The following is a 17,143-nucleotide window of genomic DNA, read 5'->3' as shown; positions in this document are numbered from 1 at the left end:
TATTATAAATGAGAAGAAGATTAAACTAAATAATAATTATCCATAAGATATTAAACTAAATAATATTTAGTAGGAGAGTTATCTATAATTAATTAAAAAAGATTAAATTAAAATAATAATTATTTATAAGAGATGCCCTAATATAATGACAAGTGTCCACAAAGTGGTTTCTTTTATTATATAGTACTAGCGGTAAGACTCGTGTACAAACACGGGTCGTTTCTTAGAAAACCATGCATACCATATTTTATTAGTCAATGAATGATTATACATTTTTTTATAATTTAATTAAAAATGGATTATAAAGAAAGGGAATAACAATTAAATAACAAATAAATGATACTTTAAGGGCTGAAAGAGGAACTATATGTCATAACTCTATTAATAAATGAACTTTGTGATACTTTGGGTAAGTATCTTTAGGGCTTAATTTGGGTAATGTTTTATAGTGTTTGAAAACAATAGTTGAAATCACTGTTGTAATCAAATTGGGTTTGGAGAAAACAGTGGTTGAAAACCACTGTTGGGTAATTTTTTATTGGGTTAAAACAGTGTTTTGTGGAGGAAACAGTAGTTGAAACCACTGTTAGGTTAAAACTGTGGTTCAGTGGTTTCAACCATTGTTTTCTCCACAAAACACTGTTTTAGCCGAACAACAACAATTTTAACCCAACAATGGTTTCAACCACTGTTTTCTCCACAAAACACTGTTTTAACCCAATAAAATTATTACCCAACAGTAATTTCAACCACTTTTTTCTCCAAGCCCAATTTGATTACAATAGTGTTTTCAACCATTGTTTTCAAACACTATAAAACATTGCCCAAATTAAGTATTAATTCATAACTATGAGATTTCATTGCCTTTTGATTCAGTCAAATTAGTGGATATGTAGATGGAAACATTCCAAGAGTCATAATTTTGATCATTAGTTTCGTATGCTATTAAATTTTTATTTATGTCGTTTTAAAACAATTTTTATATTAACATACTACGATAAAAATTGGTTAAATGCTCATTAGGGGAACACAAAATTACGAAAGTACAAGTTATGAGTGTCATTATTATTATTCACGTTGACAGTATGAATAAATATCAACTAATGAGTCATATTTTAGATCATTAACTTGCGTGATCACCCGCCACACATAATCACCTCTATTGTTGCATCCAATAAAACATTGAATATGCAAAGCTAGATCACCATCACAATTCACAATGCTATTATAAATGAGAACAGAAACCTGATTCTGAGCAAATCAAACTGCATATCTTACATATAACCAAAATTAGGTAGAAATTTTATATCTCAAATATAAAGATATCTAAAAATCAATAACTATGTAAAAGTTTGGTACACCACAACAAAATTTGTGTTAACCTCATAATATTATCCTTAATGCAAAGTAAAAAAAATCAATGCTCAACTCTTGAATCTGATGCTTTTGCTGATAGTATTGATTCCAGAAACTTCTCCGCCATAAGGACCGGCCGGCTTCCTAATATCCCGTACCTATCCTTTCCTCGCAACTTCTTTCTTCTTGTGTTTCAACTGCACATATTAGTATTCCACAGCGAGAAGAAGTTAATACCCCCACGAGCGAACATACAATACCATTACAACTTATTTTTAATGTAACATACCTTGTACTTCTTTCTCGGGTTTTTAAGATCCTTGCTGCGTTTACGGTCTAAAAACTGGTAAGTTAGCAAAAGAGTTAAAAACTAAACAGCAGATGTTATCAAATTAGCAGATGTTATCGATATATTCAACTTATCAGCAGATGTTATCAAATCAGATGTTACCAGCAGATGTTATCGATATATTCAACTTATCAGCAGATGTTATCAAATCAGATGTTATCAAATCAGATGTTATCAGCAGATGTTACCAGCAGATGTCACACGCGATTCAGAACGCATTCTTCTTGTAGACTTCGGCACAACGGGCAGACTATTAATCAAGCTAAAGAAACGCATCCTGTAACAAAAAAAAGAATATGAGAACATGAGTCATTAATCTCTTGTTATCATAGATCTATTCACTGATTTCATCGGTTCATAACTATCTTTTTTGTCCACAAGATCGCTTCAATCTGTTCATTTATACCACTAACTCATCCAAGAAAGTTCATAACTATCTTTTTTTCGACTTTTTATCTCCGGTGACGGAAGATGCTTTCATCAGTTCATAACTATCTTTCCTGTACTTTCAATACTTTTTTAAAACTCGTGACGGAAGATGCTTTTGGTTTTCAAAAACAATACCGTAACAAAGTTTAGTTCCGTCTTTTTCTTATCGGTAATGCACGCATTCTGAAAAGCCGAAGCTTCTGCTTCTAGACCTTTTCCGTATTGAGGAGGCTGTTCGGGACAAACAAGTTCGTTCCATCTCACATGAAGGTCTAGATACCTAACCTATTGCATTCACAAAAAACGATTATTAATATTTATGATCCATTGATCTCAACATGTAGAATAATGATTTTATTAATAATTAGTTAATTACCTGAAGAGCAAGTTCTGATGCAGTGTGGCTCAAGTCAACTGCAGCTCGCTAGATAAACTGTTTGCTTCTTTTAATAGCCTCGCGACTATCAACGTAATGCACACCGTTTATTTTTTTACAGCCACCTAATTATATAAATAAATAAAAAATCAGTTGAACTTATTTATTGTCACACCCCAACCGATGGCGGAATCATCGGGGCGTGGCACTGAGCGAAACAGATTGTCCAGAAGTTTCCACAACAACTATTATTACAAACTCAGTTAAGTGATACGTCCCATACCGTATCCCAAATAAATAAACAAGTTATCATAGAATACAACCAAACAAATAGTACTGTTTCGATAACTCAGATTTAATTTATTACAAACCAAATGTTTAAAAGTACGGCCCAGAGTCATTAAGACTCGTCCGCACAAGGTCTACAGACAACTAATGCCATAGATGCTTGATCGAACAACTCCAACGGCTCCATTGCTATAGTTTATTCACTTCTAGAGACCCCTAGGTAGGCTACGACCTACAACTGCTAGATGGGCTCTAAAGCTTTATTATTGCCTCGCTTTCCTAGCAAGTAAGCATCCTAATTACCTGTCACATACGTTAAAATAAAGTCAATACATAATAGCATATAGAGTTCGAATAGTTTACGCATAACCAGGCACGTACACAGAGGAAAACGATGCATGTTAATTATCGACATGGGACCATCGGTACCAACGACTGCGGGTTGACCGTCCGAGACGGTTCGCAATACATGATTACCACCGTAATCCATGCAAGTATTTGTCCTTAACAACCCCCGTGTGAACGGGTGCTGAGTCCAAACTATAGTACTTTGTTGCTAAGGCAGGTAGATAGCACTCCACGTGTAAACATAATAAACAACATTCATTTAGTCAAATAGCACATGCAAGTTGGTTAGCGTTCAAATAGTTTGTCTTTGATTGTGATTTGATAGGTAACGTATGTAACACCCAAACGTGCTAAAAGCAAAAAGGGGTCGAGTATACTCACAGTGATTGATTGTGGATTGAAGGGAGCGCTGAGAGTAAGATTAGCCTGAATAGTTCGATAGCATAACGATGAGTAACGCGGAAAAGTAAACAAGTATGGATGGATCGAATGGGCTGGTCGATCGAACGACAGGTTCGATCGGACGGCCTGTTCGATCGGCTGGTATAACCGATTGGACAGTCCTGTTCGATCGGCCGGTTGGCTCGATCGGCTGAACCATTCGAGTGGATTGTTTCTTCCTCTGGTGTGTTTGTGTTAGAGGATTTGAACTTTGGAAGTTTTTGTTGCAGTATTTGAGAACACTGAAGTGTTCCTACCTTTTCGAGTCGTTCGATCGAACGGTTCGTTCGATCGGCTAGCCCACTCGATCGGCTAGCCCACTCGATCGGCTAGGAGCTTCATGTTAGTCCCTAACTGAATGTCACTCGATCGGACAGTCTGTTCGATCGGCTGACATTCTCTACTACGAACAAGTTGTGAAAACGATTAAGTGTTGAAGCATAGTATCTCATGATCCGAACAGTAATGTTTACCCATCGAGTGACCCATTCGATTGAACATTACTTCGTCAATACTATTCTTCAAAAGTTCGGGAGTGTGGGGCCATGTGCTAGCCGATCGGCTGGCCCGGTCGATCGGCTGGCGTATCCGATCGGCTGGGCTGTTCGACAGCCTAGCCGTTCGGCCAACATTTCTGACCTGGTCGGCCTTTCGTCTAACACTTGGTTGTTTGTTTATTTGTTATTCTTTCAAGGTATCTTGACAACGTGTTGAACTATGATAACCTTCGTTTCCACCTGTTCCCTTGGCTCGAACAGGAATCACCCAAGTCCGGTCGGTTGAACGGTTTGGAATGTCGGTTTAGAGTTTAACCGATATCGGTGAACCTTGTTTATAGACCCGAATCTTGAACCTTCCAAACCATTTGAATGATTGGTTAGCCGTTCAAGCTCCGTTTCTACCGGTTTGAAAGCATTGAGTATAAAAGAGTTGAAAGAAAGTTGGGAATCCTTCTTTCAATCCTTTACATTATGAAATGTTTAGATCCATGATGGATCTTAGCTTGTTTATGTGGAAATCGGTTAGATCTAAGCTAATCATAGTGGAATGGGGCCAAAACATGATGTTCTTCAAGAACACCATGATGACATCACCCAAGAAAGCTTAGATCTTGGTGATTTCACGGTTAGAATCTAAGTTTTGAAAGATAGAAAGGTGTAGAATCAAGTAATGATCAAGATCGTATAAGAATTAGAGTGAAAACTTACCGGGATTGAGAGAAATCTGAGAAAAGGTGAAGAAGATAGCTGGTTCGGTCAGAGCTTTCCAAAAATGGAAAGTATGACAATGACAGCCCTATTTATAGGCTTCCAAAAGAGGAAAGTGGCAGCCGATCGGCTGGGAACTCCGATCGAGTGGGCAGCTCGATCGGCTGGCAAGGTGCTTAGCCGATCGGCTGGCCTGTTCGATCAGGATGCTTCCTGTTCGATCCGCCACGCACTTCGAGTATTTTGTGATGATTTTTGATGTTTCGATGATGACACGAATACGATAGAGTTCCTAGTCAAATTATTTTTAATCCCAACCACTATATCTTACATACAATCTTCCATAAGTTACGTTTCAATGTCGGTTTCGATTGAGTTCGATTGCCTTTCAAGTTTCGATTCGATTTTCGATTGATTTGCTTGAATACCACACCAAACATAAAGTAAGCACGCACAAGTAACACATAAGGCTCACACACACGTATAATAATACCAAATTCGCATGATTCGAGTCTTGAGTTCGATTGATTGTTAGATCGGTTTGATTACTGATTGGTTTACTTTATCGCATTGTTACTTCCTGTCATTCATAGTCGTAGATCGATTCGCATTAAGACACGTTCGATTACTTCGATTTCTTGCTGATTACAACACTTACTCCACATAATACAACTAAAACACAAGATCGACTATCTACAGTTAGAGAAAGTCAAAGTTGACTTGGACTTTGACTTTGACTTTGACATTCGAAGACACGGGGTGTTACATTTATAACATCCGCCCATTATCATCAGACGTTATAAGCAGATTTGATAAGATCTACCCGTTATCAGCAGATGTTATAACTAGATGTTATCAAATCAGATGTTATCAGCAGATGTTACCAGCAGATGTTATCGATATATTCAACTTATCAGCAGATGTTATCAAATCAGATGTTATCAGCAGATGTTATCAAATCAGATGTTATCAGCAGATGTTATCAAATCAGATGTTATCAACAGATGTTACCAGCTGATGTCACACGCGATCCAGAACGCATTCTTCTTGTAGACTTCGCCACAACGGGCAGACTAAAATCAAGCTAAAGAAACGCATCCTGTAACAAAAAAAGACTATGAGAACATGAGTCATTGATCTCTTGTTATCATAGATCTATTCACTGATTTCATCAGTTCATAACTATCTTTTTTGTCCACAAGATCGCTTCAATCTGTTCATTTATACCACTAACTCATCCAAGAAAGTTCATAACTATCTTTTTTTTCGACTTTTTATCTCCGGTGACGGAAGATGCTTTCATCAGTTCATAACTATCTTTCCTGTACTTTCAATACTTTTTTAAAACACGTGACGGAAGATGCTTTTGGTTTTCAAAAACAATACCATAAGAAAGTTTGGTTCCGTATTTTTCTTATTGGTAATGCACGCATTCTGAAAAGCCGAAGCTTCTGCTTCTAGACCTTTTCCGTCTTGAAGGGGCTGTTCGGGATAAACAAGTTCGTTCCATCTCACATGAAAGTCTAGATACCTAACCTATTGCATTCACGAAAAACGATTATTAATATTTATGATCCATTGATCTCAACATATAGAATAATGATTTTATTAATAATTAGTTAATTACCTGAAGAGCAAGTTCTGATGCAGCGTGGCTCAAGTCAACTGCAGCTCGCCAGATAAACTGTTTGCTTCATTTAATAGCCTCACGACTATCAACGTAATGCACACCGTTTATTTTTTTACAGCCACCTAATTATATAAATAAAAAAAATCAGTTGAACTTATTTATAAACCATATCATTAGTGACCAACAAAACAATAATTATATGAAAATTACCTTGTCGAGCAGTATGCTTAATCATGTGCTTAATCATTGACTGAATTGACCTTCTGAGCCTGTTTCATCTATGTGCCTGATCCAATCCGAAGAAAAAACAATGTTGCGAATATTCCTCTCAAGCTACATACAAACGATATGACTGTATCCATATTTAACAAACAACTCATATTTAATAAACAGCTCATATACCTGTCTCACTTATGCATATTATTTATTCATTTACAACCTTAGAATCAAGCCTTTTGTATCCATATTTAACAAACAGCTCATATACACGTCTCACTTATTCGGAGTGCCCAGATCTCCCGTCAGCCTGCAAATGAACAAAACTACCGGAGTTGTATTAAATAAACGTAAAAATTAAGACATAAGAAAAGGTACTCATGAGACAATCAACACATGATCGTTCTAAATACTCGCCTCTCATTTAAGGGGGGGGGGTAGTATGTGTATGGATGCAGTTTCTCCATATATATGTGCTACTAATATCACTTCTTCCTATTTAAGCTGAACATTCACTTTCTGCATATCCTTCACCTCTGCACCCAAAATAAAATGAAAAAATAAATAACTATTTATATTATTATATAAGTTTATGTTTCAAATCAACAGGACTCAACTCGTTTCAACCTAAACGCATTTCGACTTCACATAAGGAATGAAGTAAAGTTATATACATAAAACCTCCTAAATCACTTTATTGGTCATCTTAACCGACAGTTAAGATCAAATGACAGTCCATTTAAAATAAACAAAGGCTTAGTGTCGTTTGGTTTAACAAACAGCAGTTGATTTTAAACAAAGAGTCTACAAAGACAGTTAAGATAAAACCTCCTAAATTACTTTGTTGTCGTGTATGTTCTAGTTCACAATGCACATGACAACATGCAAAGAGATGTGATCAAGGTTACCTTCTTGGCATTATAGACGGAGACATCATCCCAGCCTCTCGAATGTAAATCCGAATCTTGATGAGAAATTGATGACTTGAGACCTTTATTATCTTTACGAGCATATGGCGAATCATCATCATCAACCTGATCAATGCTACCAGATCCCATACTACTAATTTTATTTGCAAATTTTTCAGCTGAATCCATAAACCTGTAATCACCAGGCGGTGATCGATTTTGTACAATAGCTTAATTCCTCAAATTCAAGCTCGAAAATAGAGCAATTTAACTTCTAAATACTTAAAAAGGTCACGAAGGAGTTAATAATCTCTAACCCTAGGTCCCACCAACTGGTATTTCTGCCAAACTTAAAGCAGGGGACCAGAGACAAATAAACAATTTTGCCAATGCTCTTTATTCTTTCCTCTTGATCAACATCTTAAATATTTGTAACGCCCCAAAATATGGTTAAGTGCTTTCATGTTTTATATAATATGCAATAAGTAAGTTATAGTATGTATAACTTTAGTATGAGAATAATTGTGACGAGATTAATAACTATAAGAGTATGTACTAAATTACTATGTGAGAAATAACCAAATAGAAAGGAAATAAGAGTTAATTCTAAACCTTTCAAATTGGGAGGGACTAAAAATGACAAAAATGAAAGATGGGTTATTAAGATAAAAAAAATAGGCACACACACACATCTGATGTGTGTGTCGACCAGGAGATCAAGAGAAGAAGGGGAAACCCTTGTTACATCTAAAATTCAGCAATTAAAGGAAGAAATTGAAGCTAATCATCTGCATGTTCACCTCAATCTAACTTTCTTAGCATTCTAAACATAAGGTATGTTGAAATTTGTGATTTGATGATTATGAATGAAATGGGTTTTGAATAAATCCATGAGATTGTATGAAATTAGTATGAATAAGGGTTAGGAACATCTCAGAGGTCACGAATTGAACTAGAATTCGACTAATTTGATGGGTAAAAGTGAAAACCCATTTTTAGTAAAAGTGTTATGATGTGAAACCTGAAATTTGGTGTAAATTGGTGTGGTGATGTTCATATGGTGAACTTATAATGAATCATTGTTAAGAGAATTCGATCTAGGATAATGGTTGTATGAGATTTTGACTAAATTTGATATTGTTAATGTTATTGATATGAATGGGTTATAATATGCATAAGATACTTGTACTCTATGCTAAATTATTAGTATGCACGCCAAGTGTTTGCTTAAATGCTTGAATGAAACGATTATAGGATTTTACAATGTTAAATGGTTAGAATTGAGAATTTTTGTGTGTTAATATAAGTAAGTTGATTATGGAATGAAAAGAACGACATGAGCCTAAGGTATGCGATTCTTGATTTTAGGGATCAAAGAAGAAAGTTCGAGTCACCCCGGATCGCAAACGAATAACGACAAAGGTAAGTTCTTTGCTTACAAATTATTATTAGCATGTATCAATGTAAAAAGGCTATTATTTTATAGTCGATGCCGTATACTTGTATTGAGTTAATGTAAGTCGAAAATGTGAGATGGAAATGGGTCGAATGAGTTAGAAAGGATAATGTGCTAAGTTAAGAAAGTCATGATCGAATGAAGGTTCAAAACCATTTCTTGTAGTTCGACTAGTATCTTGACATCGTATGAATTATTTACTTAAAATGTCTAATCGATTGGTTGTATGTAGGTAAAGCTACTTGATGGATGGCATCATTTGGACCGAACACACTTGTGATGCACGCTTCCGCGAAGTTTCTAGTCATGGTCTAAACTTTTGTTAAATGTTCTTTTGTTAAAAAACGGGTCTTATGTAAGTAACTTAACCCGGTGTTCTTAGGTATTGAACTTGTAGTTAAAATTTGTATGGGTTGTAAACTTCTTTTTTTAACTACTTTGTTAGTTATGTCGAAGTAAATGTAGAATTTTTACTTATGAACTATTCGACCCGTTTAGTATTTGTCACATGAAGCTCGCTAGTGTCTTTTAAAGTTCTAGACCTTACAATATTCCACCATCAAAACCTAAATAAATAAATGACACATTACACGTATAACAATTCCAACCAAATCGTACCGATTCCATTTCACCTCGTCAAATTCACATTCAACCTGAAACGCGCAACTTCGAATTGAATCGAACAAAAACAGATTTCTTCATTCAACACCAAAATTCTCCAAAAACACCTTCTCGATCTCTATCAAACGCATAAATCCTCTGAAAAATGATTCTCTAAACTACTATTTACAGATCTGAAAACAAATTTCACTTGATCAAATTTAGATTCAACCTGATATCAAATTTGCGAAACAACGATACATATATCTTGAATGACACCACATCATACGTCGAAATTAATCCAACAAAAACCACAGCATACATATATCCAGTTCAATAACCTCAATTTTACACAGATACTACATAGGTAAGCTATGATTTTGTCAACAATAGGCATTAAACCTTGACTTTTCTACAAGAGTTAACTGCCATTTTCGTCCCTGTGGTTTGGTCACTTTGGCCATTTCAGTCCATTTTTCAAAAATGCGCCATTTTCGTCCCCCATGTTCTGGAAAGGTGCCATTTCAGTCCAAAAATCATAACCCAGTTAAGTCAGTTAGTAAATAAGGACTGATTGTGAAAATTTGTAACATAAAGGACTGATTGTGTAAATTTGTAACACCACCACCACTAGCCCTGCCACCACCACCACTCCGCTGCCACCACCGCCACCACAGCCACCATCGCCACCACAGCCACTGCCACCACCACCACCACCACCACCATCATCACCGTTTCTAAAATACCCTACACCGTGAGATCCCGATGATATAGACTCGATGATGAACGGAAGTGGTGGTGAAGGTGATCGGAGGTGAGGAGGTTGCGGTGCTAACGGTTGGTAGTAGAAATTTGAACGGAGGTTGAAGGTGAACAGAGATCAGAATGTGTCGGAGAATAGAGATGATCGGCAACGGTGACGATGAATGAATGGTGGTGACCGGAGTTCGACGATGATGCTCGACGGAGATGAATAACAGGAACTGAGATGAATACGGTGACGGTGCTAATGAACGTGATGTCGGAGGAGGTCGCGGAGAAGATGACCGATACTACGGATGATGATTCTGGTTGAACGACGGTGTAGTGATGCGGTGTCGTAGTTGTGACGGGTGGAACACCGGAGACGAAGAAGATGATGAAGTGTGCGGTTTCGGTGTGCGAAATCGGAATCGGTGTCGATGTGGGTTGATGAAGTTGCAGGTAGGATGGTGAGATTCGAAGCACAAAGGAAAGTGATGTTGCAGGTTCTAATGGAGATGATATGGTGACTAGAAGATGTGGAGGAACGGTGACTGATGATGATACGTTGATGAAGAACACAGATGATATGTTATTGAATGATGATGATGAACTTCTGATCGCACAAGCCAGATGATATGTTATTGAATGATGATGATGATACGTTGGCAGTGGCTGTGGTTCGAAGAACTGTTGATGATGATCAACGTGATGATTGACGGTGGTGGCAGTGGCTGTGGTGGCGGTGTGGCTGTGGTTGCGGTGGTGGCGGTGGTGGCAGTGGTGGCTGTGGTGGTGGTGGTTGTGGTGGCGGTGGTGGCTGTGGTGGCGGTGGTGGCTGTGGTGGCGGAGGTGGCTGTGGTGGCGGTGGTGGTGGTGGTGGCAGTGGCTGTGGTGGCGGTGGTGGCTGTGGTGGCGGTGGTGGCAGCGGAGTGGTGGTGGTGGCAGGGCTAGTGGTGGTGGTGTTACAAATTTACACAATCAGTCCTTTTATGTTACAAATTTACACAATCAGTCCTTATTTACTAACTGATTTAACTGGGTTATGATTTTTGGACTGAAATGGCACCTTTCCAGAACGTGGGGGACGAAAATGGCGCATTTTTGAAAAATGGACTGAAATGGCCAAAGTGACCAAACCACAGGGACGAAAATGGCACTTAACTCTTTCTACAAAATCAAATACAATAGATACTATGGTAATTTGAGGTGTTGAGCTTAAACTCGTTGCTGCCAGTTGGTGCTCTGGTCTGTATTCAACCATTGGTACACGAGAATACCCTGATATTGTATTCAACCATATAGTCATTGAGCTAAAACATCATTACTGCAGTTTGCTAAAGTTAACTTTTATTTTGTATATCAACCATTGGTCTATGAAATTAGCAACCATTTTATGAACATTTACATAAAATTAATCAAAACAACAAAAGTATCATGAAATATTTATTAGATAACTGTAACATATCACAAAGAGTCATAAGAACACTTACATAGCCTCCTGATTAAAAGTTCTAATGTACTGCTGCAGTTTCAGATTTGGATGACGTCATCTATCGTCTTCATCCTCTTTTCTGTATCTATTAACTTTGCAAAACCAAAAAATAAAAAAAAGTAATCCTTAATTTCTTAAACAAAAATCGCACAAAGATATGATACGGTGGTGAAATTGAACTGATGGCTTAGCTGGTGGTCGGTGGGTAGTTGTCAAATTGAGTCAAGGAGTACATAATCTTGGTTATCAATCCAGATCTATAATAAAAATTTGACAATAATATGAACTGGGAACAAACGTAATTGATGTGTTTATTTAATTATCCTTACCAGCAAACCCAATTAAGCTGATGTGGCTTAGTTGGTGGCGGTGGTCTATGGCGGTGCAGCTGGTGGTGACGACAGTGGAAGCATTTGAAAAATCAATAAACATTGAATCCTTGAACAAACGAACTCACCTGGCTGTTGATTTTCAAGACTTTTGTTGATCTTGTTGGAGCATCTGAAAAAATGAAATTTACAAATCTTTCATAAAGAGTTTAATCAACAATCAAACAAACAGAAGAAGACTACCCCAATTCAAATTCAACATCAAACCCTAATCGGATTCTGAACAGAGCGACTAACAGTAACAACACCCAGATTAAATTCATATCGAATTTCTCCGACAATCTCACTTTAAAATCGATGAATCGCCGTTGAAGTCGAGAGCGACAAAGACGGTGGCAGGGTTCTGATGTGAGAATGAGGGTTTAGAGAGAGAGAGAGAGAGAGAGAGAGTTGAGAGAGAAATTGATTAGAGAGAGTAATTGATTGAAGAAGATGATATGTTATATACCTGGAGCCATAATTTTGAATTTTGAATTTGGATCCATAACATTGAATCGTCAGAGGTTTTGAAGTTTGAATTTTGAATCATCAGTGGTTGGTTTGAATTTTGAATCATCAGTGGCTTGAATGGACAGTGGTTTTTTATTACAGAGGTTTTGAATGGGCATTGGTTTGAATGTGGGCCAACTTTGAAATTTAAAGTATTTATATATTAGTCTTTATGATGAAATAATGACATAAGAAAAACCTTGTTGGACATGCTCTCAAGCTGACACATCAGCTTTTCTTATGTCACTTGGATTTCTCCTTTTATAGAAAGTATAGATAGATATGAAAAGTCACAACACTTCAAATTAATTTTAATTTTTTTTTGAAAATAAACTTTCATTAAAAAACGCCACACCGGTCCTTAAAACAAGGACCAAGGCACAAACCAACTACAACATATACAAAGGGGACCGACACCAATCTTTCCAACCTATAGTGTTACATTTAGATCTATTCTTTAGCCACAAATACGAAAGGGAATTCACACTCGAAACTACATCCCCAATAGCCACTTTTTTCCCATTAAACGCCGAATCATTTCTAGCTTTCCAAAGAGACCACATCGTCACGATCATCACACCATGCACAATTTTCCGTTTCATCTTGCCGCCCGAAACTTTTTTGTACACTTGTAACAAATCTTTAATTTCAAACGCATATATCAGCTCCAAACCACACCATTTCCCTATCCGCTCCCAAACATTTATCGCTATGATGCAATCGGCAAGGACATGCATAGATGTCTCCTCATGATAATCACACCAAACACAAAGCGTATTAGGAATATAAACACCTCTTTTCACCAATTCCACCACCGCGCGCCAAGCCATAATCAAACACTTTAAAGGCACCCACGAAATCCACTTTAAAACAAACACATTACCGTAAGCATCACCATTTCTCAGCAACTTTCTAACCGACTTAACCGAGAAGTTCTTGTTTTTCTCCCCACTCCACATCCATTTATCTTCGGTTGTAGACATCTTCACATTTTCCAAACCAACACAAAGCTGATTCCATTGCTGGAAATCTTCTTCCGAATGCAGCAGATTACTCCAGCCCGCTTCTAGTTGAACTCGATCATTATCAACCTTTAGACGATCAGAGACTAAACAAGTTTTATTGTTTTCCAACCTAAATAAGTTTGGCCATTTATCTTTTAAAGCACAATCACCCATCCAAACATCTAACCAAAATCGCACACCCTCCCCATTTCCCAGCTTCGACCTCACCATAGTGTGTAGATAAACATCATTCGCTTTTAAAGATCCTCCGACTTTCACGATCGTCTTCTAACAACCCGCACCGTTTTTATTAACCAAAAGGACCTCCCAACTATTAATATTTTTATGACAAGCATTAACCACCCTACGCCACAAACAATCCTTCTCCGCCCTATACCTCCAAACCCACTTAAAAAGGAGCGCTTCGTTTATCTCTTTCAATCTCTTGATCCCCAAACCCCCTAACTTTTTTGGCATGGTAACTCTATTCCAATTTACCCAATGAATTTATTGTTGTCACTTATCCCCGACCATAAAAATTTATTCATTAAACGCTCTAAAGTGTCTATTATTTTCACCGGGGCTTTATATAGCGAAAAATAATATATGGGAATGCTTTCAAGAACCGCCTTGATAAGTATAACACGACCACCAATAGAAAGAAGCTTAGCTTTCCACGAAGAAAGCCTTGCTTCAAACACATCAACCACCTTCTTCCAATGACAACATCTATTCATATTTGCACCGACTCTAATCCCCAGGTAATCGAAAGGAAAATCCCCTCGTTTACATCCCAACACCAAAGCCGTATTCTCCATCTCACTTTCGCTAGTGCCGATCCCGTACAAGTTTGACTTATTAATATTAATTCTCAACCCCGAGCAAATGTGAAAACATATCAAAATTCTTGCCACCTTAATCACATTAACATCCGACCAATCACCTAAAATAAGGGCATCATCGGCATAAAATAAATGGGAAATTACGGTACCATCTTTGCCCAACCTCACCCCTTGGAATTCCCCTATAGATACCGCTTTGTTGAGAATGCATGATAGAGCTTCCATAACCACCAAGAATAAAAACGGAGACAACGGATCTCCTTGTCGGAGTCCTTTTTGACATTTAAACTCAAACGTAGGAGACCCGTTGACCAAAATAGACGATCTAGCCGACTGAAGAATCCCCATAAGCCACATACACCATCTATTCGGGAAACCCATTTGCTCCATAATAGAAATCAAAAAAACCCAATTCACATTATCATAAGCCTTCTCGAAATCTATCTTCAACAAAAAAAGCTTTCTTATCTCTTCTTTTTAACCAAGCGATAACCTCATTCAAAATTAGGGGGCCATCCAAAATGTACCTATCTTTAACGAAGGCAGTTTGAGACTCGGAGATCACATCACCCATAACATTTTTTATCTTGTTCGCCAACACCTTCGATATCACCTTGCTTATCATACCAATAAGATTTATAGGCCTGTAGTCTTTCATAGTAACCGGGTTTTTACACTTTGGGATCAAAGTGATGAAAGAAGTACTACATTCGGGACTTATGTATCCCGTATCATAGAACTCGGTGAAAATACTATAGAAATCTGACTCCAAGTCGACCCAAAATTTCTGTACAAAATGGAAGTTAAAACCATCCGGTCCGGGCGCCTTATCCGTACCACACTCGAACATGGCATTCTTTATTTCATCCTTAGAAAACCGCCTGACCATATCTTCGGCTTTTAAAGTAGAAACTTTCTGGATCCCCTCGCAAACAATCTGAGGTCTATGCTTGAACACCTCCGAAAAATGGCTTCGAAAAAACTTTAAAACTTCCCTTTTAACTATGTTCGGCTTCGTCATCCACACACCATCGACATCTATCCCCGGAATAGAATTCATCGCCTTTCTCCCATTGATAACTCTATGAAAGTAAGCGGTATTATCATCGCCCATCGAAGCCCACTTCATACGCGCTCTTTGCTTTATATCTTTGTTACGTCCCGAGGTTATTTCTTCAATACGACATTTGCTTTCTTCCATAATCCACATTTCTTCCTCATTAAGGTCTCCAGTTTCCATTTGAAGGTCCAAACGCTGAACATCTCTTTGACAATTCTCCATTTCTTCATTTTCCTTTTGGATCATATCATCTCTCCATTTTCTTAATTTTTTTCTCACACACTGTAGCATTCGATGCAATACTTGATCAGCCGAAAGATTATCACTTTGCATACCCAACGCTTCTTTAACAACCTCAACACAACCATCTTTTATACCCCACGAGTTGAACCAACGAAACGGTTTCGGGCCAAACTTCTTGTTAACCATGTTTAGAACTAAAGGGCAATGGTCCGACAAACCCCTTGGAAGCGCTCGCAAGCACGCCTCCGGCCATTTGTTAAACACATCCATACACACCAATATTCTATCTATTTTACTTTGTTTGTTACCCTTTCCTTTTCCCGCTAAGAAGGTTTCCTACCCTTCATAACATACTCCACCAACCCCGTATTATCAATAAAAGAGTTGAAGTCCATAGCGCTAGTAACATCGAATGTTGTGTTCTTCCTTTCCACCGAACTCCTAACCGTATTAAAATCGCCCAATAAGATCCACCACCCATCATGATCTCGCATCTTCTCCTGTATCTCTTGCCACAACAATCGTTTCTGGACATTAATATGAGGGCCATAAACATTGATAATATTCATCTTCATATTACTCTCCTTCATACTCCCATTGATCATAAGAAAATGTCGACTCTTATGAACGTTTGTTCTCAGAAACACCCCTGGATCCCAAACACAAACCAAACCACCTAAAAGACCAACCGGATTAACTACCTCATACTCGTAATCTCCACAACCCCAGAATCGGCCTATTGATAACCGATCCAATTCTCTCGTTTTTGTTTCTTGCATCGCCATGAATGAAATATCATGCTCCTTTTTCATCCCTCTAACCCATTCATCTTTTCCTTCAACCCCCATTCCTTTAATATTAACACATAAATAATTCATGATTTCACCACTTGTACGCCTTCTTTAGCAATCGTGTCTCGGATTAAATCTTGAAAATCTTGTAATTCTACTCCCAATTTACGGCCAATAGTCACTGTATTATTCACTTATTCATCACAATTAATTTCCTTCCTATTCAAATTTCCTTCTATACTATCACCCAAGTCAACCCCATTCTCATGACTTAAATTCGGACCCGGTTGTGAATTTAGATCGAGCCTCTCCACCATGTTCCTTTCGTTTAAAATCATATTTGCCTCATCCCCCTTCGGTTCTTCTTTATCTGTATCATCAACTACCATACCCGTAGCATTCACCCCATCGTTTTCAATGTTGGCCGATTGATCATTGTTGCTCGAACCATCAATCTCACCTTCCTGTGATGACTCCTGGATCC

The 17,143-nt window shown here is 37.7% G+C and overlaps 1 protein-coding gene and 2 long non-coding RNA genes across 3 annotated transcripts; 1 reads left to right on the top strand and 2 right to left on the bottom strand.

Annotated features, from left to right (window-relative positions):
• The first annotated feature begins 8,210 nt into the window (after window positions 1-8,210).
• LOC110917749 lies at window positions 8,211-9,514 on the top strand. The gene is made up of 3 exons (XR_002580834.2): window positions 8,211-8,383; window positions 8,918-8,971; window positions 9,238-9,514. It is a non-coding gene; the product is annotated as an uncharacterized LOC110917749 (long non-coding RNA).
• A 1,999-nt stretch (window positions 9,515-11,513) lies between these two features.
• On the bottom strand, window positions 11,514-12,629 carry LOC110917933. Its single transcript, XR_004883067.1, has 4 exons — window positions 12,414-12,629; window positions 12,171-12,342; window positions 11,840-12,098; window positions 11,514-11,627 (listed from the first exon to the last, which is right to left on the bottom strand). It is a non-coding gene; the product is annotated as an uncharacterized LOC110917933 (long non-coding RNA).
• Window positions 12,630-13,108: 479 nt separating this feature from the next.
• On the bottom strand, window positions 13,109-13,954 carry LOC110920064. The gene has a single exon (XM_022164303.1). The coding sequence runs from the start codon at window positions 13,952-13,954 to the stop codon at window positions 13,109-13,111; it is 846 nt and encodes a 281-aa protein (XP_022019995.1).
• Window positions 13,955-17,143: the final 3,189 nt, after the last annotated feature.

The sequence above is a fragment of the Helianthus annuus genome, chromosome 16 (assembly GCF_002127325.2).
Source record: "Helianthus annuus cultivar XRQ/B chromosome 16, HanXRQr2.0-SUNRISE, whole genome shotgun sequence".
Taxonomy (NCBI): domain Eukaryota; kingdom Viridiplantae; phylum Streptophyta; class Magnoliopsida; order Asterales; family Asteraceae; genus Helianthus; species Helianthus annuus.
Note: the sequence above shows the minus strand (reverse complement) of the source record. Positions and strands in the feature narration are given on the sequence as shown.